Source organism: Bos indicus x Bos taurus, chromosome 17 (assembly GCF_003369695.1).
Source record: "Bos indicus x Bos taurus breed Angus x Brahman F1 hybrid chromosome 17, Bos_hybrid_MaternalHap_v2.0, whole genome shotgun sequence".
Taxonomy (NCBI): domain Eukaryota; kingdom Metazoa; phylum Chordata; class Mammalia; order Artiodactyla; family Bovidae; genus Bos; species Bos indicus x Bos taurus.
The window spans coordinates 32484141-32508589 of record NC_040092.1 but is presented as its reverse complement, the minus strand read 5'-3'; the positions used below and the strand labels follow the sequence as shown (position 1 = coordinate 32508589).

At 41.6% G+C, this 24449-nt stretch overlaps 1 protein-coding gene across 1 annotated transcript; it reads left to right on the top strand.

Annotated features, from left to right (window-relative positions):
* Positions 1-11488: 11488 nt before the first annotated feature.
* PPID (peptidylprolyl isomerase D) lies at positions 11489-24446 on the top strand. Its single transcript, XM_027567238.1, has 10 exons — positions 11489-11699; positions 13580-13720; positions 16013-16119; positions 18055-18243; positions 19042-19164; positions 19664-19770; positions 21441-21582; positions 23128-23214; positions 23313-23355; positions 24066-24446. Exons 1-10 carry the CDS (start codon positions 11615-11617, stop codon positions 24152-24154), a joined length of 1113 nt encoding a protein of 370 aa, XP_027423039.1. The 5' UTR covers positions 11489-11614; the 3' UTR covers positions 24155-24446.
* Positions 24447-24449: the final 3 nt, after the last annotated feature.

The window sequence follows — 24449 nt, the reverse complement described above, 5'->3', positions numbered from 1 at the left end:
AATAATGCTAGGCAGAGAAAGACACATACTACATGATATCATGTATACATGGATTCTTTAAAAATGGTACCAATGAACTACTTACAAAATAGAAATAGAATCACAGACAAAGAAAACAAATTTATTATTACCAATGTGGACAGTGGGGGAGGGATAAATTGGAAGATTTGGATTGACATATACATAATACTATACACCAAAGAATTGATGCTTTTGAACTGTGGTGTTGGAGAAGACTCTTGAGAGTCCCTTGGACTGCAAGGAGATCCAACCAGCCCATTCTGAAGGAGATCAGCCCTGGGATTTCCTTGGAAGGAATGATGCTAAAGCTGAAACTCCAGTACTTTGGCCACCTCATGCGAAGAGTTGACTCATTGGAAAAGACTGAGATGCTGGGAGGGATTGGGGGCAGGAGGAGAAGGGGACGACAGAGGATGAGATGGCTGGATGGCATCACTGACTCGATGGATGTGAGTCTGGTGAACTCTGGGAGTTGGTGATGGACAGGGAGGCCTGGCGTTCTGCGATTCATGGGGTCGCAAAGAGTCGGACACGACTGAGCAACTGATCTGATCTGATCTGATCTGATACATAAAATAGATAAGAACCTGCCGTGTAGCACAGGGAACTGTACTCAGTACCCTTTAATGGCCTATACTGGAAAAGAATATAGAAGAGTGGATACATGTATATGTATAACTCAATCATTTTGCTGTATAGCAGAAACTAATACAACATTGTAAATCAACTATTTGTTGTTCATTGTTCAGTTGCTCAGTCATGTCTGACTGTTAGTGACCCCACGGACTGCAGCACGCCAGGCTTCCCTGTCCATCACCAACTCCCAGAGCTTTCTCAAACTCATGTCCATTGAGTCGGTGATGCCATCCAGTCATCTCATTTTCTGTTGTCCCCTTCTCCTCCAGCCTTCAATCTTTCCTAGTATCAGTGTCTTTTCCAAAGAGTCAGCTCCTCGCATCAGGTGGCCAAAGTATTTGAGCTTCAGCTTCAGCATCAGTCCCTCCAATGAGTATTCGGGATTGATTTCCTTTAGGATTGACAGGTATTGATCTCCTTGCAGTGCTAGGGACTCTCAACAGTCTTCTCCAACACTACAGTTCAAAAGCATGAATTCTTTGGGGCTCAGCCTTCTTTGTGGTCCAACTCTCATAACCATACATGACTACTGGAAAAACCATAGCTTTGACTATATGGACTGTTGTTGGCAAAGTATTGTCTCTGCTTTGTAATACACTGTTTAGGTTTGTCATAGCTTTTCTTCCAAGAAGCAAGTGTCTTTTACTTTCATGGCTGCAGTCACCATCTATAGTGATTTTGGAGCTCAAGAAAGTAAAGTCTGTCACTGTTTCCATTTTTTCCCCATTTATTTGCTATGAAGTGATGGGACCAGATGCCATGATCTTAGTTTTCTGAATGTTGAGTTTTAAGCCAGCTTTTTCATTCTCCTCTTTCACCTTCATTAAGAGGCTGTTTGGTTCCTCTTTGCTTTGTGCCGAAAGACTGGTGTCATCTGTATATCTGAGGTTATAAGTCCTTTTGGAGGAGGTCCCTGTTAGCTCCACTGTAGAGCCACTGAGCTGACGATCCACAAACTGGAGAACAATTATAAGAAAGAGGTTCTTGCCCTGTTGGAAAAGTTCTAGGGCCCACAATGGATTTCCCAACCTGGGAATTCGCCAAAGAGACTGAGAACCCCCAGGGAATTTGACTTTGAAGGCTGGTGGGATTTGATTTCAGAACTTCCACATGCCTGGGACTCTTGGAGGGCACAACAAAACCTTGTGTGCACCAGGACGCAGAAGAAAGGAGCAGTGATCCCACAGGAGACTGAGCCAGACGTGCCTGGGAGTGCTGGGAGTCTCCAGCAAAGGTGTGGGCGACAGTGGCCTGCCACGGGGTCAGGGGCACTGACTACAACAGTCCTGGGAGCTGCAGTGTGCTGGCATAAGTCCTTTTGAAGGAAGTTGCCATTACTGCCATTGCCTCTATCATAGTTTGGCCTTAGGCCAAACTGCAGGGAGGGAACACAGGCCCACCCATTAGCAGAAAATTGGATTAAAGATTTACTGAGCCCACCAGAGCAAGACCCAGTTTTCCCCACAGCCAGTCCCTCCCATCAGGAAGCTTTCATAAGCCGCTTATCCTCATCCATCAGAGGACAGACAGAATGAAATCAACTATACTCCAATAAAAATTAATTATTAAAAAAAAATCTCCTTAGGCAAAGAGCATGACTAGAAGGAAAAGTTTTCCACATACAAATGAAAATTTCTCATGAGTTAGTCTTTGAACAATTAAGAGTTTTGGTATTATTTAAACTTCTCTCAAACATTATTAGATTTTGGAGAAGGAATAAAAATACTGTGTGTACTCTAGAATTATGTATTTATATATAGCCAAGTTTTGCTTATAGTTGTGAGTTTTGAGCAAATCTGGGTGAAATTGTGAGTACATGGAGAATTCTTTTTCTGTTTGACTTTGATGTATTTAGACCATCATTCTGCACTAGTTTTTTCCTCAATGAACTGAGCATCGAGGTCCTACTCTTATCAGATGTCCTGCTATTAACCTTCCACCATGTTTTGCCCCATGCTTTGGGAATAACAGCTTCTCTTCTTTCTCTGGCTTTTAATTTCTTAAGTGGAAATCATTTTTAGGCCATGCCATATGTATAATATTAACAGGTGTCCCCAGACTCTAGTCTCTTAGCCTGGTGAAGTATTTTCTGGAATTTGAGAAGACTTAGATCAAATCGCACCTCCCCTATAAAATTGTTAGAGAACTCCGAAGTCTAATATTCCAATTTTTTCCCACAGTATCTTGAGTATAATACATATTATTATGTATATGCATTATTATACATAAATTTCACATATATTATCATGATTTGTCTCTTTTAGAAAACAGTGAACTCCTTAAAAACAGCAACTCTGTTGTTCTTATAATGATATGTTAGCCCAGCAGGTTTTAGGTACTCAGTAATGTTGGCTGAATAACAACAGTTTTTTTTCCCAGTAGATGTTGTACTGCTAATGGAAATACTTCAGCAAATATTATCACTCTATTATATCTGAGTATCTTATTAGCTATAAAAGTAAACCAAAAGAATAGAGTCCTCATCCAACATGTATCAAGATTCTGAGTACAGAGGAATTCTATTTTCCTAGATCTAGTTGCAATTTAGCTGTGTACTAAATAATTATGATCTAAATTCTCCATTCGAAGCTTAAAAGCTTTTTTATTTTTTTAATGACCTGAATACACGGCCTCTTTTCAACAGTGTGATCCAATAGTCACTTTTAAGGGATTATTCAAGAAGCACTGAATCTGTTGGCTCATTTTTTTTTTTTTCTCAAAAGCAACAATGATACAACTGTCATCACTAATGACAAAAACAAAATTGTTATTATTGGCAGATATTCCCAAACATCCAGATAGAGGAAGAACAATGTCCTTGGGGACCTTGGAGGCATGTTTCATGGCCTGACAGCTCGACATCATGGTCTTGGGGTGCTTCTTTAATGTCTTGTACTCCGTTTCCTCCTCTGTGAAAAGGGATCCAAACACCAGCCTCACAGTTTTATATAAACAATAAAAGCTGACCTTTTTTGGATGCTGCTCTGTTGTATGAATTTCTGGAGCAATCATCAGAGTTCCAGGATTTAAATAGATCCACCGTTGTGACCTGAAAAAAATCAAAACCCTCTCTGAAACCTTTCTTCTTAGCAAGGTGAGATATTCCATTCTGTGGGCGAAAATACAAAGTCAGCTCTTTGCTTTTGGTGTGCAGTCCAGGGCACTTGAATGACTCTTCTCTTAACTTCATAGAAATCCTTCCTTTCCCATTGTTGCTTCCCAAACCTTGATGATGAAGCCACAGCACAGCACCAAAGCCTAGCTGAAACCACAAAACAATCAACAGGAATTGTATAAAGAATATGATAACCATTAAACCCTAGTTTCACTAAACATAATCAAATTCAAAGTCCTTCAAATTTGAATTCTAGGAACCTATTCCCTTCAATAGATAGTACTATTCTGACCACCTGTAAAAATGACATAACAGTATGTTCATTTGTTTGTCTTTGAGGGTCAAAATAAGAGAAAGAATTCAAAAGTAGTTCATTCTGTGTTTTTGGTATTATCAGGAATGCCTTTAGTCAAATACGGATGAGAGAGCTGGACCATAAAGAAGACTGGGCACTGAAGAATTAATGTTTTTGAATTGTGGTCCTGGAGAAGACTCTTGAGAGTCCTGTGGACTGTAAGGAAATCAAGCCAGTCAACGTCCCTAAGGAAATCAAACCTGAATATTCATTGGAAGGACTGATGCTGAAGCTGAAGCTCCAATGCTTTGGCCATCTGATGTGAAGAGCCGACTCATTTGAAAAGACCCTGATGTTGGGAAAGATTGAAAGCAGGAGGAGATGGGGACGACAGAGGATGAGATGGTTGGATGGCATCACTGACTCAATGGACATAAGTTTGAGCAAACTCAGGGAGATGGTGAAGGACAGGGAAGCCTGGTGTGCTGCAGTCCATGGAGTTGCAAAGAGTTGGATATGACTGAACGACTGAATGGCAAGAGCACATTCTATAGATAGAGAATAACTTACAAAATGTATAGGAGCCTAAACTGCTTTATAATATCAGGTCAAAACTGAGTTATGCAAGAATAAACCAAGTCCAGCACTAACGTCATGAGGAGCTCAAGGCCCTTTACGTATCTTGGTGTTTCTTACACAATATTTAAAACTTGTAGGTTTAAAGATAGTGTTAGGTTTTATCTTTCTAGTATTGGGTTGGTCAAAATGTTTGTTCGTTTTTTTCTGAAGATGGCTCTAGTAGTGCTTAGTTGTCTTTAACTTCATTGAAAACAATTTTGTTAAACTGTATTGTCATCGCTCTCATATTAGCATGCATTAAAAAAAAACTTATCAAAATTGGTGAATTTTTGTGTACCCATTTTAAGATTGAAGATGGAAGAAAAAAGCAACATTTTGGCATAAAAGCATAAAAGCTTTATTATTTCAAGAAAGCTAAAAATATAACTGAAACACAAAAAAAGATTTGTGTAGTGAATGGAGAAGGTGCTGTGACTGGTCAAACATGTCAAAAGTGGTTTTTGAAGTTTCATGCTAGAGATTTCTCTCTAGATAACATTTCATGGTCAGGTAAGCCAGTTGAAGTTGACAGCAATCAAATCATTAATTGAGAACAATCAATATTATACCATGCGGGAGACAGCTGACATACTCATAGTATCCAAATCAAGAGCTGAAAATCATTTGCACAAACTTGGTTATATTATTAATAATTGCTTTGATATTTGGTTTCCACACAAGTGAAAAAAAGCCTTCTTGACTGTATTTCTGCATGCGATTCTCTACTGAAAGGTAATGAAAATGTTCCGCTTTTAAAATATACTGTGATGGGTGATGAAAAGTGGATAATGCACATAATGTTGTGAAATAGCGTATTTCCTGCCGTATCTGTAAATAAGGATGTCATAGCCATCAGCTATCCTCGGCCTTCCAAAGGTAAATTTCTGGGCCTGGCGTGCCCCCAGGAAGAACAATGCCTGCTATGTGGCAGCCAGTGAACCACCTCAAGCTGCCACTCCTTCCTACACCAAACGAGAAACTAAAGATGTAAAAAATCAAATCACAAGATACTGATCCAGATAACTAAGATACACATAAAAGAAATGATTTCAGTAAGCCCAGACTTGTACATCTTCCCATACATAAAAAACCCACTAAATTCCTTAACTTGAAATATCTGGTTTTCTTAATTAATAGTAATCTTTTGAAGTTCAGACTTCCTGCCTCTTGTTACAAAGTTCTGTATAACCTGATTCACCCTACCCCTGCGTCCTCAGAACAGTTCTCTCAGGGTCACTTGTAATGCTGTCTGTTGGGGTTAAAGTCCTAAAATTGCCGCCAAATAAAACATAACTCACAACATTTAGGTCTTGACTATTTTTTACCTTGGCAATGTGGAACATGGATTCCCTGGTGGTCCAGTGATCCAACTACTGAGCCCATGCACTGCAGTCACTGAAGCCTTCACACCTAGAACCTGTGCTCTGCAACAAGCGAAACCAGCCACTGTGATGAGAAGCTCACACACCACAATGAAGAGTAGCCACCACTTGCCACAACTAGAGAAAGTTTTTGTGCAGCAACAAAGACCCAGCACAGCCAAAACTAATAAAATACATTTAAAAAATAATGTGGAACAGAAGAGATTATGGGTTAAGCAAAATGAAACACCACCAACCACACCAAAGGCCAGTATTCATCTAAAGAAGGTGATATTGTATATATGGTGGGATTGAAAGGGAGTCCTCTATTATGAACTCCTCCTGGAAGACCAAAGGATTAATTCCAACAAGTACTACCCTCAGACCAACTGAAGGCACCTCATGAAAAGTATCCAGAAGTAGTCAACAGAAAACACATAATCTTCCATCAGGATAACTCAAGGCCACATATTTCTTTGATGACCAGGCAAAAACTGTTACAGCTTGGCTACGAATTCATCCCCTGTATTCACTGAGCCTTTGAATTCCCATATTTCGGTCTTTACAAAATTCTCTTAATGGAAAATTTTTCAATTCCCTGGAATACTGTAAAAGGCACCTGGTATTAATAGTCACTCTGTCGTGTCTGATTCTTTGTGACCTCGTGGACCGTAGCCAGCCAGGCTCCTCTGTCCATGGGATTTTCTCAGCAGCAGTAGTGGAGTGGGTTGCCATTCCCTTCTCCAGGGGATCTTCCTAACCCAGGGATTGAATGTGGGTCTCCCACATTGCAGGCAGATTCTTTACTGTCTAAGCCACAGAGCCCTGGCTTGCTATTAATAGTTCTTTGCCCAATAAGAGAGAAAGTTTGGGGAAGATAGAATTATGAAGTTGAGTGCAAAGTGACAAAAGGTAGTGGGACCAAACAGTGAATATATTGTTCAATAAAGTTTTTGGTGAAAATGAAAAATGTGTCTTTTCTTTTTACTTAAAAAAACCAAAGGAACTTTTTGACCAACCCGATACATAGTGAATTGGCTTTGTTGTTAAACTGGGCAACTTCTGTGACCTCACTGGCACTTATTTGTCTGATAATAGGATGTTAATATCCCCTATGACACAGTTAAGTTGAAGACTGAATAACATTCATTATGTAAAGCACTTAGCACAGAGCCTGGCACATGGCAGTGAACAGTAGGTGCTAGTTATTATTTTTGTGATAATTATAAAATCCATGTCGAGGAAGTCCTTTTAGATAAATGCAAACTGGATTTCAACAACGGTTTTTTGGGTTCACATCAGTGTATCATTGGTTCTGCTCTATCAGAGAACTACACATTTTGCAACTGAAAAGTTAAAATTAATCTTATTTCTCCTCAGAAAAGGAATAGACATAGACCTCTTACTTGGTGTTATTGTCAACTGATCATCAATACCGTTTTTGTCGTGTCACCTCCAGCACGTAGAAGAAGAATGTCACACTGGGAGTCCTCAGGCCCGGAGTCCCAGGCACCATTTCTGTCTGTGGGATGATTTCTGCTCGTGGCAGACTCTGCTGTCCCCTGGTGGCCTCTGCTGTCTTCCATTGGTTCAATGTTCCAGTTCAGAAAACCAAGTTATTCTTATAGAGTCGTACATACAGTAGGCAGAGCCTGTGAATTGCCTTTCCATTCTTGTAGTGGAATCAGCCATTTCTCTATGTGGTTCAGAGCAGGGGCCCTAAGTCAGTACTCTCTCCTTCCATTACTACCTCATGAACACCAGCCCTCCCCTCCAGGAGCAGAATTGTGTTGTCTCCTTAAGGAGTTACATGTTGACCAGTTCCAATTTTGCTGTCAGTTCAGTTCAGTTCAGTTCAGTCCCTCAGTCGTGTCCGACTCTTTGCGACCCCATGAATTGCAGCACACCAGGCTTCCCTGTCCTTCACCAACTCCCGAAGTTCACTCAAACTCACGTCCATCGAGTTGGTTATGCCATCCAGCCATCTCATCCTCTGTCATCCCCTTTTCCTTCTGCCCCCAATCCCTCCCAGCATCAGAGTCTTTTCCAATGAGTCAACTCTTTGCATGAGGTGCCCAAAGTATTAGAGTTTCAGCTTTAGCATCATTCCTTCCAAAGAAATCCCAGGGCTGATCTCCTTTAGAATGGACTGGTTGGATCTCCTTGCAGTCCAAGGGACTCTCAAGAGTCTTCTCCAACACCGCAGTTCAAAAGCATCAATTCTTCGGTGCTCAGCTTTCTTCACAGTCCAACTCTCACATCCATACATGACCACTGGAAAAACCATAGCCGTGACTAGACAGACCTTTGTAGGCAATGTAATGTCTCTGCTTTTCAATATGCTATGTAGGTTGGTCATAACTTTTCTTCCAAGAAGTAAGCGTCTTTTAATTTCATGGCTGCAATCAGAGCCTGACTTTAAACATCTAAGATCCTAAAGCTTTCTCCCCAAACCCTGGTGTCCTTCCTGATTTCTTGCCTTTGACAACATGCTTGGGTATTACTCCAAGGTTGTCTGTGTCCTTGTCACAGCCTATAACCATGCAAATGTATAAACACAAATTTATTTTTTCATAACTCACCTTTAAGTTCAATTTTGAATTGTCTATTCCAAAGGGTTGGTGGTACAATAATCTTTGCCAATTTCTGGTATCCCACCTTTCCCTACCACCAGGGTTGGATCTAAATTTGAGAATGTCTAGTGTGGCGGCAAGTGTTTAGTTTGGGACTTCTGGTTCCCAATGCCATCTGTCTACATGGGCATACAGTGAGAAACTCAGCATCCTAACCCAGTCATTGGTTCTCCCAGCCTCTACAGGGCTCAGAGTTCCTTTCTGGATGGCATAGTCGATGGAATGGACATCAACTTGGGTAAACTCCGGGAGATGGTGAGGGACAGGGAGGCCGGGTGTGCTGCAGTCCATGGGGTCGTGAAGAGCTGGACACGACTGGGAAACTGAACAACAGCAAGTTCCAGGGCACACTGACAAATACAGGGATGTTGTTTTGCTCACTCTCCAGGTTAAGGACCATTTACACCGGTCCACTTCTACCTTTCCTCTTTCTCCCCACTTTCTACCATCCACAACCTCCTCTTTCTCCAGCACAAGAGGGGAGTTTGTTTGTTTCAGTTTTTTTCTGTGAATGGAAAGCCATGCTCTTATAGAACATGTTTTATCCACATCTCTTGCTCCACCAGTTTTTTTTTTTTTGTTCCTGTAAGCCAAGCCTTTTGCAGTATGAAAGCCTTTTATTCCCTCCTCTGTTTTCTTTCTCTGCATCTTTCCCTTAAAGCAATAAATAAGCACAGGATACCTAGCTGCTTGTTTGGGGTGGAGTCATGCACAAAAACATTGAAAGAAGATAATACTGGTTAGGGGAGGCAATCTGTTAATATTATCTTACCACACTAGGAATAGACAGAAACAGTAACAGGGCTCTTAGGAATAATATCCCTCCCTCTCTTCGAACGAAACTGTGTCCTTAGCCTTAAGAAATAGCGCATAGTCAACTGAGTCCTTTTGCTGTCCACCTGAAACTATCACAACATTGCTAATCAGCTATACTGCAACATAAAAAGAAAGTTATAAAAATTATATATATATAGAGAGAGAGAAATAATTCATAGTCTTGGTGCTGTTCCTTCCTACACATTGGGCAAGACTTCAGAACTCAGAGTCCTGTCTTAAGCAGACTGACAATGAGACAGGTTGTCTTCTAGGATAAGGATTTATCAGTTCTGGAGAGATTTTCAAAGGTAGATTCTGTTAATCCAGTTGGTTCTAGGAATATGGCAGTTTATATAAAGTTGTGACTTTACTGTGAAAAATCTAGACGGAGTGAGAGTAACATTTGGATTCGTCTTTTACACCCAGAAACCTGTATCAGAGAAAGAATCACGTTGCATTTTCTGACAATGCAGAGGCATCCTCAAAGCAATTTGCTTCTTTCATTTAAGTATTATTCAAAATTGATATTAGTAACTTTTAATATTAGTAATTAACTGTAATATAGTATTTAGTAATATCAACGTTGATATTAGTAATTATAATAAAGTATTAGCTATTTATGGTTAATCATTGCTTACACTTGAGTACTTACTATGTGTCTGAAACTAAAACACCTAAATAACTTATTTACTCCTCATAAAAACATTAGAAAATACATAGTCTTAACTTACAGGTAAGGAAACTAAGACACAGAGAGGCTAAGTAACTTTTCGAAAATCACAAACTGCTATTAGAGATTCAACCCCAAGTAGAAGTGCTTAGCTATGCTGCCTAGTTAATGGTAATGATAATCAACCATAATAACAGAAGTGCATAAAAGACTACTTTTGGAATAAGCTAAAAGCTGAGTTTAAGCTCGTAGATCAGAATAAAAATTTTTACTTAATCATTTGATATTTGTGAGAAAAAGTCTAAGCTACCAATTTGTAGTTCTGAAATGAGGTTGGGTTAAGGAATAATTTATTTTGACTCTATCAAGCGGCTTAGAGGTTATGTGCTAAGTAATTTCTTCTGGACATTCAGGGAACCACAACGGATAAACACCATGAAACTGAAGGCCACCAATGCATAAAAGAGTAACATTTTACATTAACTTTAATGTGCTGGAATTTGAAAGGATCAGTACGAGGAGCTGATACAGGAACTCTTCTCGCATTGTACATAAAGGCATATGAAAATGAAATTTCTTGACATTTTCCTATAAACATTCTCAGGGCTTGACACTGTGAGAAGTGTTGAGGTTAGAAAAAAGAACACCAAATTCTTGTCTTCGTGTTTAACGGGAGAAGACAGATGAATAGGTCAATAAACAATTAGAATATTATCAAGTGGTAAGGACCATAGCACCACTCTTCTCCAGAATTAAGCTTTATCAAGAAGTAAGTATGCGGTCATGCAGCGAAATCAGAAGCTTGAATACAGTTCCCCAGGGAATGCGGGCGATCTATAAGGCAGCTGAACCAGGAATCTTCGGCCTGGCCTCCTGCCACTGCTCACACAGCCAAGTAAGAGAATCGATTTAACAACACGGCCGCCACCGCACAGGGATCAGCGACTCGCCGCCGCTAGCTGCGCCGCCAGGCGGGTGCTGAGGGCTACCATCTCCAACCTCTGACGACCCCCGATGTGAGCATTTCCAGTCCTATTTCCCAAACAAACGGATTTTCTGACAGCCGGCCCCTCGCCTGAGAGCGGAGCCCCGAGGTGGAACGGGGTGACAACCTGACAACGCTCTCCCAAAACACGAGCGACAGGAATAAAAACAACTGGGCCTGCAACTTCAGTGAACCAGAAAAGAGGAAAAATCTGGCTCAGAAAGCGCAGAGGCGGCCGCGCGGGCTCAAGCGCCAGCGGACTCCAAGCGCAGCGAAGCCGGAAGTCGGGCCGCGCCGCAGGAAGTTGAGAGGCGGCGCCGGAAAGTCGGCCGTGTCCTCCGTACCCTCGCCGGAAGCAGCTCACCAGCGCCGCCGTTCTTCGCGGACCTTGTGACTTTAGGGTTCGAGCTGCACGGTGACCACGCGGTGTTACGAGGCGGTCATACACGCGTCCTAGGGCCACAATGTCGCATCCATCCCCCCAGGCTAAGCCTTCCAACCCCAGTAACCCTCGAGTTTTCTTCGACGTGGACATCGGAGGGGAGCGAGGTGAGGAGGCGGGGCGCCCTGGGTCGGGGGTCCCTGAGGCTGGAGCGCTGCTCTGGCAGGGTGATGCTCTGAGGTGGGGGCCGGCTGCCCACACTGGGACCTGGACTGGTCCAAGCCTCCGGGCTGGGTTGCGCCCGCGACCTTTTACCGGGGCCGTGGGGCGTGGAGAAGTTTCTGGAAATTTCTGTTCGAGGAATGCTGGAAGCCTTTGGATTTATCCGTCCCGACTTGGCCGCACCTGCCCGCCACCTAGCACCGTGAAGTTAGCACAAAACGAGATGATTTTATGTTTGTAGGGCGAAAACCTGTTTTGAAAACCCCAGGTTAAGCGTCTGGTGGGCTCCCGTCACCTTGTGTCTTTTGCCTCGTGATGTATGTCAGCAGTTGCCATGTTATCTGTAAATTAAAGCGACTTTTGCGTGGTTTTCTTTTTCATTTTTACTACTGATTCTTCTTTACTACTGATCCATTCAGATTGGTGGACATTTTCTCCGTTTTGGCATGGGGAGAATGAGATCTGTGTGGCGGTGTGGTTGCCTAGGCTACAGTAGCAGCTTGGAGGCGCCTCAGGTCTTGTGAATTCTCACGTTGCTTTGCAGCTTAATTGCTGCTGTTCTGGAACACGTTACAACTGCTTTAAAGGAAAACACTGAGGCCTTAAGCCTGGGACAGAGTATCTCAGCTCTGTTCAAAGAGATGAGGAAGGAGTCAAGGTATACGGGAGTTTTTGCAACAAAGACCAGGTGGTCGGAATATCGAAAAAGGATTACTGTTTATTAAAGGAAGCCAGGTATCTCTAGTTAAGGAATTTAGGGCTTTTCTCTGTATGGGAAGATGTAAGAATCTGGGCTCCCTGAAATCATTCATTTGATGTGCATCTCAGCTGTCTGGAGCCAGTATCCTGTGTTTTCTCATCCTTAGTGTCCTCAGGGTATACTGTTCAGGGTGGCTGCAGCAACTGACTGGTAGGTGGCCTTGGAAGTGGGCAGCCCGTTTGTCTCCATACTGAGTTCCCTCAGGGCTCTTCAGCAGCCTCAGGTCAGCATAATGTGATGGCTTGATGGCTGCAACAGTCTTTGTTTACTGAGAAGGCAGGCAAATACACACAGAGAGACTTAGGTGTGCATTCATTTTGTTCTGAAATTTAGTGCTAGGTTTATTGCCTGCATTAGGAATTGCCTAGAATGGCAACTTTTTCAGGTTTTGCTGCAGAGGCAGCACTAGGCAGGTTCCACAGAGCACAGAGACTACAGCTAGACCTAAAACTTGGCCAACCTGACCACTCAGAGAATATTTCATTTTCTTCTATTGGTCATTTGGTGATTTAAAATTATGCACACATGTCAGAGAAAATCAGTCAAATGATGGTGTCCTTTGTTGTTGTTGAGTCACTAAGTCTTGTCTGACTCTGTGACCCCATGAACTGCAGCATGCCAGGTTTCCCTGTCCTTCACTATCTTCCGGAGTTTGCTCAAACTCATGTCCATTGAGTCAGTGAACCCTGAATATTCAGTGGAAGGACTGATGCTGAAGATCCAATACTTTGGCCACCTGGTGCAAAGAGCCGACTCATTGGAAAATACCCTGATGCTGGGAAAGATTGAGGGCAGGCGGAGAAGGGGGCGACAGAGGATGATGGTGTCCTTATATGCTGCTAATCTTCTGGCTACTGTTTATGATCTTTTGTAAGATGTAGTAAAGTAGTTATTTTAAAGTCATCTGGATACATGATACTCAATTTAGGTAGACTGAATTAGAATATTAGAAAAATGACCAAAAAAGAAAAACTTGGTATTTTTCAGTCACCGTAATTTTACCAGTTCTGTCATGTGCTTATTTAGTTGTTTTGCATACTGACACAGTTTTATTTTTTCTTTCAGTTGGTCGAATTGTCTTAGAATTGTTTGCAGATATTGTACCCAAAACTGCAGAAAATTTTCGTGCATTGTGTACAGGAGAAAAAGGCATTGGACCCACCACTGGGAAACCTCTTCATTTCAAAGGATGTCCTTTCCATAGAAGTATGTATACATTTTGTGAATCTGATTCTTCTTAGAGGTCATTGAATCCTGTTACTTAGGGAGTTAGGGAAGAAAATACTAAGGAGAGGGTGAGAGTTAAAAATTACTATTAGTTTCAAAAGGATGCTTTAACATCTGAGACTATAGGTCAGTTTCATTGATGTTGGGCTGTGAAAGGTGGAAGTAATTATGGCAGGGTCCTAAAGGTTTATTTATTGAGAAATGGGTTACCCTTGCTTCACCAGGATGTGGCCATGATAAACAAATAGAGCTTGGGTAGCTTGACTGCCTGGTGACAAAAAGTTATGCCTACTTCTTGGGCAGGATTGCTTGGGAAGACTGCCGCTGACTTAAAGATTCCATATTTTGGATCCCTGGTGTGACATGTGATGACAAGGTGACCTTTCACTGTGTTGTCATACTTCTGTTTAGTGATGATTTGCTGGTACTCCCCATGGAGTAGCTCCATATTTGATGAACTGCATCTTCTCACCATTTTGTCCTCAGCATCTAGTATCATTACTGAGTAGGCACTCAATATTTATTTAATGAATAAACAGATAAGTTCATTTGTAGTTATATAAGTATTTAAAGAAACTTGATTAAGAAAAAATTAACATTGATTTTAGATTACTTAAACTGTTGATTTACTTTCGTGTTTAATAAAATACCAAAATACAAGCATGTGTGTTTGTGCTTAGTCAGATCCAACTCTGCGACTCCATGGACTGTGGCCCACTAGGCTCCCCTGTCCATGGAATATTCCAAGCAAGAATACTGGAGTGGGTTGCCATTTCCTTCTCCAGGGGATCTTTGCAACCCAGGAATTGAACCTGCATCTCCTGTGTCTCCTTCTTGGCAGGTGGATTCTTTACCACTAGCGCCACTTGGGAAGTCCCAAATATAAGCACAAATTTGGGAGATATTGTAGGTTTGGTTCCAGACTACTGCAATAAAGTAAATGTTGTAATAGAGCAAATCACAAAGTTCTGGTTTCCCAGTGCCTATAAAAGTTATGTGTGCAGGATACTATAGTCTATTAAAGTGCACAGTAGCATTGTATCTGGAGAAAAATACATATCTTAATCTAATACTTTATTGCTAAAAAAGTGCCAGAACAGTTATAGTAGTAACATCAAAAATCACTGGTCACAGATCACTGTAGCAAATAATAATGAAAAAGTTTGAAATATTGTGAGAATTACCAAAATGTGACACAGAGACATGAAGTGAGCACGTGCTGTTGGAAAAATGATAGACTTGCTGATGCAGAATTGCTACAAACCTTCAAGTTAAAAAACCACAGTATCTGCAAAGCGCAGTAAATCAAGGAGTTGCCTGTATTCTAATAAAGTGTCTGTGGACAAGAGTTAACGTTGCAGACCTGAGACTGCTGTCCATAAAGTCTACTTGCAAGGGTGGAATTGCCTGAAGTCAGAGCACTTAACCATTCTCTGAATTGTAAGGTGGCTTACTCTGCTGAGACTGTACAGTTTGATTTATGCTGAACAGTTGCTTTCCTTTTGAGGATGTGGTGGAATTTTGGTATCTGCTAGGCAGAGAGTGCCTTCATGATCAGCCCCTGTAGAAACCTTGGGTGCTGAGTTTCTCATGGGCTTTCCTGGGGAGCAGCATTGTACACATGTTGCTGCATTTTCTTGGCTGGGGGAAGAAGGCAGGCACCCTGTGACCTTTCACATAAGGAAACACATGGATTCTTCCAGGCTCTGCCTTATCTTTTTCCTTTATTGTCCAGCTGTGTCTCCTGACCACATGAGTGTCATACAAGCAGATACAGAGTTCTGGGGAATCTGAATGTGGTGGCAGTGTTAAGTAATAACATTTGCAGAAGTAATTCCAATACAGTGTAACAGGCCTCTTGGGAATAATTGGGTTTATTCAGTAGGCATTTTTGAGTAACCATTATGTGCCCAGCCATGCACATGGTTACCACGGAAGAAAAACGATGTTGCTGTTCTTAATTGTTTGCTAGAAGAGACAGATCGTTACGCTCCATATTATAAAAGAAAGGTAGAATCAAGGTACTATGGGAGAAAAGTTAGTAGATCCAGTCTTGAGGTTTGACAGTGTTGTAGGGGAGGTGCCATATGAACTAATTCTCTGAGTGTTAGTGGGGATTTGGATTGGGAAAAGCCTTTTTAAGAGCCTGGAGTTGTGTGTATAGGTGGGGAGAGCAGGAGAGAAGTTGTCTTTATCGCCACACATTCATTAGTTAACATTGCTGTAGTCATCTGTATTGTAGTTTCTAATGTTGATTTTCCTTTTTTTTAGTTATTAAGAAATTTATGATTCAGGGTGGAGACTTCTCAAATCAGAATGGGACAGGTGGAGAAAGCATTTATGGTGAAAAATTTGAAGATGAAAATTTCCATTATAAGGTAAAGTAGACAAAAATGTGTGTTGCTAACAATAAAGGTTGTCCTGTGTCTGGGATTCTTGTCAAATTAGGATAAATGCCTCAGATGTGCTTAGATTGCCTTTATTTGTGAAAGGTATCATATTTATAAATACACATCTTTAATATGAAAAAACTCTTCCAGCAATGATTTTATTGGCAAAAATACAACAGCTATTTCAGTGTGATTCAGGTTTGTATACTGCAAGTAAAGCCAATGAGTTTTCATGGGTGGCCAGCATATGGCAAAATTGTTTCCAGGAAAAATGTTCCCATTAGAGGGATGGTAAGTTGTGCATCTTTATGCCTAAATTTGAAGAGCAGCAAAACCATGGCTAGTGTCCGGGGTGTCAGGGCATTTGCAGACTAGGAGATCTCGTTAATGTCCAGGCTCCTAAGGGACCTTCGTGACGCCTGTGCCTGCTTAACTTCAGTGACCCTGGGGTCACGGTCGGGGTGTGGTATCATTCAGTCATGACAATGGTCATGTAAGAGCAAAAGTAAACATGGGTTTTTGGAAATGGGGAACAGGAGCAAGGTGATTAGGATCATTTGAGAATAAACGTCATCAATGTTTTAAGCAGTTTATTTCTTGTAGCTAATATAGTCACTGGCACCAAAGAGTTTATAAAAAGGAAAGACCTTCATGATAAGGAATAAAATCTTGCCAAAAAGGCAAGATTAAGACACATAGGGCAACTGGAGAATAATGTAGAAGTGCTAAGTTGACCAATACCTGTGTATACTACAGGAGAAAGGTCTGACTCCTGTGGTCTGGATTACTAGGGAAGACATCAAGGGGGAATGGTGCATGAACTAGGCAGACTGGACCTCGTCAGGTGGCTGAGATTTGGTTAGAAGGAACTAAAATTCAGATACTTTTGAGGGAGGGATATGAGTGAAGAAGGAAGAAGGCATGAGGAAGCTGAGGAAATAAAGTTAATAATATTTAATATTGTGGGGAAAGCACCAGACTTTTGGAAGGGAGAAAGAAAGTACCAGAAGGATGAAAACAGATTATGTGATGGAAAAGTTGATCAAAAGAAAGCAGGTAGACTTCCCTGGTGGTGCAGTGAATAAGAATCCGCCTGCCAGTGCAGGAGACACAGGTCTGATCCCGGACGTGGAAGATCCCACATGCCGCAGAGTGAATAAACGCATACGCCCAACCGTTGAGCCCGTGTGCTGCACCTGGTGAGGCCTGTGCACCCAGCGCTGTGCTCTGCAGTGAGAAGCACCACCGTGAGGTGCCTGAGCACCTCAACAGAAGAGCCCACTCGCCACAAGAGAAAACCTGCACAAAAGTGACAAAGACCCAGTGCAACCAAAACAAAAATAAAATTTTAGAAAAAGAGGGGCTATTTCATGGACACATGATTCTTCCGGTGGTCTTGAGAGCTGGATTAGATTTGGGTTTAGGGGTAAAAGGCATTTCAGGTGGGAGGGCTAACATGAGTGTTACACGGGTGGAGAGTAGGAAAGGACCTAACTTTGCTGACGTGGGAAGAGAGAATCATCATGTAGGCCCGCAAGTGGGAACACTGTTGAGTGCCTTTCAGAAAAAAAATGCTTCAGTCATAAGAAAGGGTGAAGCAGAATTACTAGACTTCCCTCCTATGGCATCTTCATCTTAATGATGAAGTCCAAGCATGTTCCCAGTATGATCAATTTAGGAGTACCACCCCTGCCCCCACTCTTGTTTCATCTTAATTTAGTTTCATAAGCTCTCCTTAAAGTTTAAAAAGTGGTTAAGTACTCTGTTTTGTGAATTAAAGTCGCACTTGATAATGAAGTAAAATCACTCTACATTATGTGCTCTAAGTGGTATTCCAGTGGTGCCTGCCCCCCTTTCTGTGAATGGTTGGTAGAGTAGAGCGGGAACTCTCATCTTGGTTTTCTTTATGGTTTATTCCCGCAGCATGACAAGGAGGGATTGCTGAGCATGGCCAACGCCGGCAGCAACACCAACGGCTCCCAGTTCTTCATCACCACCGTTCCGACTCCGCATTTGGATGGGAAGCACGTAGTGTTTGGCCAAGTGATTAAAGGAATGGGTGTGGCAAAGATTCTGGAAAATGTGGAGGTGAAAGGTGAAAAACCTGCCAAAGTGAGTAGCAAGATGGTAGTATTATCTTAGCTGCTGGATTAGAGAAGCGTGAATAAAAGGGTGATTGTTAAAAAATGTCCAGAAGGCTCTTGTTCTAGAAGCCTGTACCTGCCACTTTTTCTTTGAAGCTGTTTTCTATTGTGGGAAAGATGAGGGCAGTTTAAAGAGAGACTTATTTTAACTTCAGTCTTGCTGATCTTGATAACTGAAGTCTCCTACGCCTGTAGAACTTTGCGTCGGTGTGTGTACGGGTGCAGAGTACAGAGCGAGCGGGAAACCAGGAGTCCTCTGGTCTCCTCTGCCATGTAACTTGTGGTCTAGGCTTGCTCTTGTGATTTCACTTTCCTTGGCCTGATTGCTCATCCCATAGAAATCACTTAAGGGTTTGGACTAGATCCTGTCACTGCAAAGATCCTTGTGTTCCACATGTCTGTGGATCAACACAGCCATCACAGGCACCTGCATCCACAGGGTTGGGAGTGGAAACTGGAGAGTCAGATCTGCGGGAGGTGTGCTGTCACTCAGTGTGCGAAGGAAAGAGTCAGTTGAAAGCATGTGCAACACCTAAGGGAATGGTGACACCGTCCACTCACTCTTTGTGCACTGAGTTACTGGCTGCGGTGAGTGCTTCCGTAGCACGGGGCGTGGCTGTGCCCCTACCAGTGTGCTGCGCCTGCCAGGAAGCGACGTGGACAGTCGTGCACGTGGCTTGCGGCTGTAGAGCTTTTAAACCCAGACCTTTGAAAAATCATCACTAATGTAGGAGTGCGCTTCTACAATTGAGGGTTATTTTTACAGTTGTGCGTTATTGCAGAATGTGGAGAACTGAAAGAAGGGGATGATTGGGGAATATTCCCAAAGGATGGATCTGGTGACAGTCACCCAGATTTCCCCGAGGACGCAGATGTGGATTTAAAAGATGTGAGTAACTTAAGATTTGGGGCTTTCCTGGTGGCTCAGATGGTAAAGAATCTGCCTGCAATGCAGCAGACTGGGGTTGGATACCTGGGTTGGGAAGATGCCCTGGAGAAGGGCATGGCAACCCACTCCAGTATTCTTGCCTAGACAATCCCACGGACAGAGGAGCTCGGTTGGCTACAGTCTACTCAAAGAGTCAGACATGACTGAGCAGCTAAAAACACTTTCAGATTGGCCAAACTGCTAAAAAAAAATTTAGTACTAAAATTTTTTAAATTTTACTTATTTATCGGCCATGCTGTGTGGCACGTGGCATCCTCGCTTCCCGACCAGGAGTGGAACCACGCCCCCTGCAGTGGAAGCACAGAGTCCTGACCACCACCAGGGAATTCCCAGTGCTAAAATTTTGAGCCTTTTGTCAGTCTGTCTTAAAGATAGAACTTGGGACTAAACTGCATTACATACTCAAACCCCACATATTTGTATTCTTTCTTTTTTACAGGTAGATAAAATTTTATTAATATCAGAAGACTTAAAAAACATTGGAAATACATTTTTCAAATCCCAGAACTGGGAGATGGCCATTAAAAAATACACAAAAGTTTTAAGGTAATAAAACGTTTTTAATAAATTGCATTTAAGAACTTACAAATTGAATTACAAAGCAATTCAAGAGTTGCTTTTTGTATTTTTGGCCTACTACTTGCAGAGTAACCAGGTATATTGAAATTTTAGTTGCCTACAGATTCTTAATTGAAAAATTTCAGAATATGGAAAAATTAAGAATAGTACACGAATACTCATGTACCTTTATCTGCATTCACCAATTTTTAACTTCTGCCACGTGTATTTTTGCAGAATCATTTTGAAAGGAAGTTGTGGATACCATGACACTTTACCCCTTAATATTTTAGCAAGTATCAGTATTTCCCCCCAAATGAGGACATTTTCTACTTAGCCTAATGCATCAAAACATCTTCCAAATATAGATACACTGTTATCTACTATGTAATCCATATGCAAATATGCCCAGTTGTCTCAAAATTTTCTTTAACTCCAGTATCCATTGTATCATTTGTTTGTATGTCTCTAAGGCTTCTCTAATCTTTAATGTCCATGTTTTTTAAGTCATTTCCATTTTGTGGAGTCTACGCCAGTTATCTTAGGGAATATCACCTGTATGTGTTTATTGCTTCCTCCAGATTCGTTTGAGGTTAAGTATTTTAGCAAGAGGATAGTTGATGTGTCTATACCCTATGCATCATGTCCTGAAGGCACATGGCAGTTCGGCTTACCTTGAGTTCTGGCACTTGGTTAAAGTGGTGTTAGTCATACGTCTCTATTACAAAAGTGCCTTTACCTTTTAAATAAATAAGACGTCCTCTGTGCAGTGGTGCTCTGAGATTGTATGACTAAGTTTCTAGGAATTCATCCAGTGGTCTCAACATCACTGAAGACCTTTGCCTGAATCAGTTACTGCATTGAGGCTTGCAGAACTGTGATTTTCTGATTTTACCAGTCATTCTGCAGTTACTAGCTATCATTCTGTTTGAAAGCACTCCTTACCCTTTTTAGTATCAGTATAGATCTGTGGGTTATTTTTTTTTTCAGTTCAGCCTATTATACTGTTCCCATCATTCTTTCTGATGCTGTAAGGTTTCGGATTTGCCCAGTGGAAGCCCCTTGGCTGCACCCATCTGACGTGTTCCTCTTAGTCTGTGAGCACTTGCCCGCTTTCTGCCGCAAGATGGTCCAGGCTCATCTTATATTTAACCTCATGTCCAGATCTGAATTTCTCTCAGGAGCCCAGATTCTTTTCATTGAGGGAGACTAGGGACTAGACTGTCGGACCAGGTACATGTATTGTTTCAGGGCCCCTTTCACGGGAACTACAGTAAAAGATGAGTCAGCGTTACCGCTGCAGGTTTCCTCATCTTTCCCAGTCCCTCTCCTGCTATGACAACCTTAGTTCCAAACCTAATTATATTGGAAAGTGGCTGATAAAAACCTTAATTTTACAAATAGAAAAGTGTTAATAGTATATATAATCTTTAGGTTAGGGGATTGTTCTTAAGTTGGTGTTTTTGAACATTTTGGGGAAAAAAGTTGGAACAAAAAAATCTTCTAAAGGAAAGCATTTAATAAAAAGATGGTGGTCATTAAGAATATTAATATTAGATCGGTGAACTTTTATATCAAAACTGACGAGTTATGAGTGAATCACAGGCAGAGTGTCTTAATGGGGTGTTGCTTGCTGCTTGTACGGGGGTGTTCTTCAGGTATGTGGAAGGTTCCAGGGCTGCTGCTGAGGGCGCAGATGGAGCAAAGCTGCAGCCTGTCGCTTTAAGCTGTGTGCTGAATATTGGCGCCTGCAAACTGAAGATGTCTGATTGGCAGGGCGCAGTCGATAGCTGTTTGGAGGTGAGTCTGTTGATGTTCTTACATCTGAATATTTGGATCTCAGTTCTTCCTCTCAAACCATTCATTTAGCTTATAACACGAGATCACTTAACTTCCATGAAGATACTTTCTCAGCTCATTTATTGACTATTGAGCACCTATTATGTGCCGGACATTGGAAGATAAACCCAGGAATGGTTAAGAATGTGGCTGTGGAGTTAGTCAGCAGACATGGCTTTTCTCTTAGACCACTGTCACTTTTTTATTTTGAGGAGGTTCTTAATTTTAGAGTCTTAATTTCTTTGTGTTAAGTGGAAATACTGCTTTCCTCCTGGGATTGTTATAAAGACTGTGTTATGTGTGTAAAGCATCTTAAGCGCAATGTTGGGCACAGATTAAGCAGCTGATAGGCGCTTAGGTGTTTTGGTTGAAAGACCCTCCCGTCAAGGAATTTACTTGGTGGGAGAGGGAGTCAGTTTCAGTTTAGGGTTGTCAGGACTCTTCTGGGGGGATAAGTGCTGTTGGAACACACAGGAAGGCTGCCTGCCTTCACGGGGCTGTCAGCAGTGCTGATGGAGAGCTGGGAAGTGGCCCCACTCCCTCCTTAGGCACAGCAGTTAGGACAGTGTGTGTGGTCAAGTTTTTCAAACGAGAACATTTCAGAAAGACCACCTCCAGTCATTTTTATGTATATTGCCCATTAATTGGTGTACACAGGTCAGCTATGCCCGAGCAAGTAGAAATGAAATGAGGTCCCAATTTATGGGGTAGGTGGAATAAGATGTAAGAGTATATTTAGAAGGGAGTAGGCAGCAGAAGACAAGGTGGTTCTTCACTCTGGATTGCTTTTTTGACCTTTGTGAGGCAAGTAATATACCCTTTTCAGTAAAATCTGAGTGCTGACCTTTAAAAGATGTTAAATAAATAAATATATTATTTTTAAAACATTTGTTTCAGAGGAGAAGCCTATTAAGTTACTCATGTTCCTGCAAAAAACCTAGATGTCAGCTTAAATGAGTATATACAAATTTTTATTCAGAATATTTTTTCCTATCAGCTAGGGCCCAAACAGAAGATTTGGGCCCTAGTAATTTCTGTAGAGAAAGTTTACTGTAAAATAGATATAAGGGGGAATTGGAGTAATGGAGGTTGGCTAGTAAAGAGAACCCTGAGGAATATGGCCACAGCAGGTATATATGTATTTATATGTGCATCTGTATGTATAACATAGGAGTGCCCACTCCCTCTGGGCTGGGCTGAGATCCAGAGTCCTTGCGGAGGGGATGGCCTTGCCTCACTGGATGGCAGGGAGGTTGGGTGCTTGAGGAGCCCGCAGGCAGGAGCCTGGAAGGGACAGAGGTTCCTTGCCCATGTCCCCTTAGCGCCCTCTGCTGACCAAACAACATGTCAGCAGGCAGAGGAGGCTCTCCAGGGTCTAGCGTTGTTGTCACAAAGCAGTGAAGAATTGATTTGGAGCTGACAGGCAGTAAATTGAAATCTAAGATGCATATTTAGTATTTAATGTTTGGATAAAAAAAAACAACTGATTTTATAATTTTTTTGTAGGCCCTTGAAATAGACCCATCAAATACCAAAGCACTGTACCGTAGAGCCCAGGGATGGCAAGGATTAAAAGAATATGATCAAGCATTGGTAAAACTTTGTTCTAAATTTTAATTAAAAAAAAAAAAGCAAACCACTTTCATGAATCATAATCTATTATTTCTTTTTTGTTCTCTCCCAATTAAAAGGCTGATCTTAAGAAAGCTCAGGAAATAGCACCAGAAGATAAAGGTAAGTTGGCAGTTTTTGGAGTGAAAGTTCACTTTGTCTTTTAAGAATTTATGTTTGTGAGCCATTGTACCCTTTGCCATTAAAGAGTTTTATTTGTTAAGCAGATACTACAGAATGCCTGTTATGGGGCCAGGCTCCAATCACACTGCAATGAACGAGTCAGGGCCCTGCCTTCAGCTTAGTCTAGTCTCTGTCCAGAACACCCGTTTGCACGTATCTGGACTATTTGCTTTACTGTCCGGTAATGCTAGATGAAGGAGCAGCATTAGAAAGTCGTATTTATGGCAGATTTAATTAATGTTTGGGACCATTCCTTAAGCTGAATGTGGACATATCCCAAATAGCTACTGGATATGTTGTAGGAAAGTTTTGGAAAGCTGTGACAAAAATAAGCTTCTTTCCCAATAAACCAATTACAAATAGTGATCATCAGTCTAGATATTGAAATATATCTTGAGTCTTTTGCTAAAAGGAAACAGGGGAGGCACTTTGGAGCCGCCTCTAACGGAAGGGAGAAGGCACATCTGTGTGTAATTGTTAGTTCTCTCGGTGGACAGTCTTCTAAATTATGCTCTGTTAATAGGGCTCAGTTACTCTTCAGGAGAAGAGTTTTATCTTTTTTTTTTTAAACCATACTAAAGCATCAGTTTGGTCAACGTAATTTTTTGGATGTTTTGAGAAATAACTTACACTCCATATTTATTTTGCAGCAATCCAGGCAGAATTGCTGAAAGTCAAGCAAAAGATAAAGGCACAGAAAGATAAAGAGAAGGCAGCTTATGCAAAAATGTTTGCCTGATGAGGAATTCAGTTTTGCTTAAGTGTGTGTTTATTGTATGAGCGAGGAGCAGTTGAATGGTTTGTCTGTTCTGTGATCCCTCCTGTGCTCCCTCTGATACTTCAGTTCCCTGTGTTTACAGTCCAGGAATATGGATAGGGACTTACTGCTTAACACACCAGTGTTACAAACTACAATGGCGTCGATTCCCTCTTCAGTGACTCTCTGCGTTATTCAAAGGATAATGGTGTTTCCAGCTTGTTTTTAAACTCCTAAAGACACATCGTGTTTGAATAAATAGACAAAAGCTTGAGTC

Excerpts from the sequence above, each read along its gene's own strand:
- PPID (XM_027567238.1), top strand. The coding sequence starts at position 11,615 with ATGTCGCATCCATCCCCCCAGGCTAAGCCTTCCAACCCCAGTAACCCT. Across the intron at positions 11,700-13,579 it reads GGACATCGGAGGGGAGCGAG|TTGGTCGAATTGTCTTAGAA; the intron begins GTGAGGAGGCGG and ends TTTTTCTTTCAG. Across the intron at positions 23,215-23,312 it reads AAGAATATGATCAAGCATTG|GCTGATCTTAAGAAAGCTCA; the intron begins GTAAAACTTTGT and ends CCCAATTAAAAG.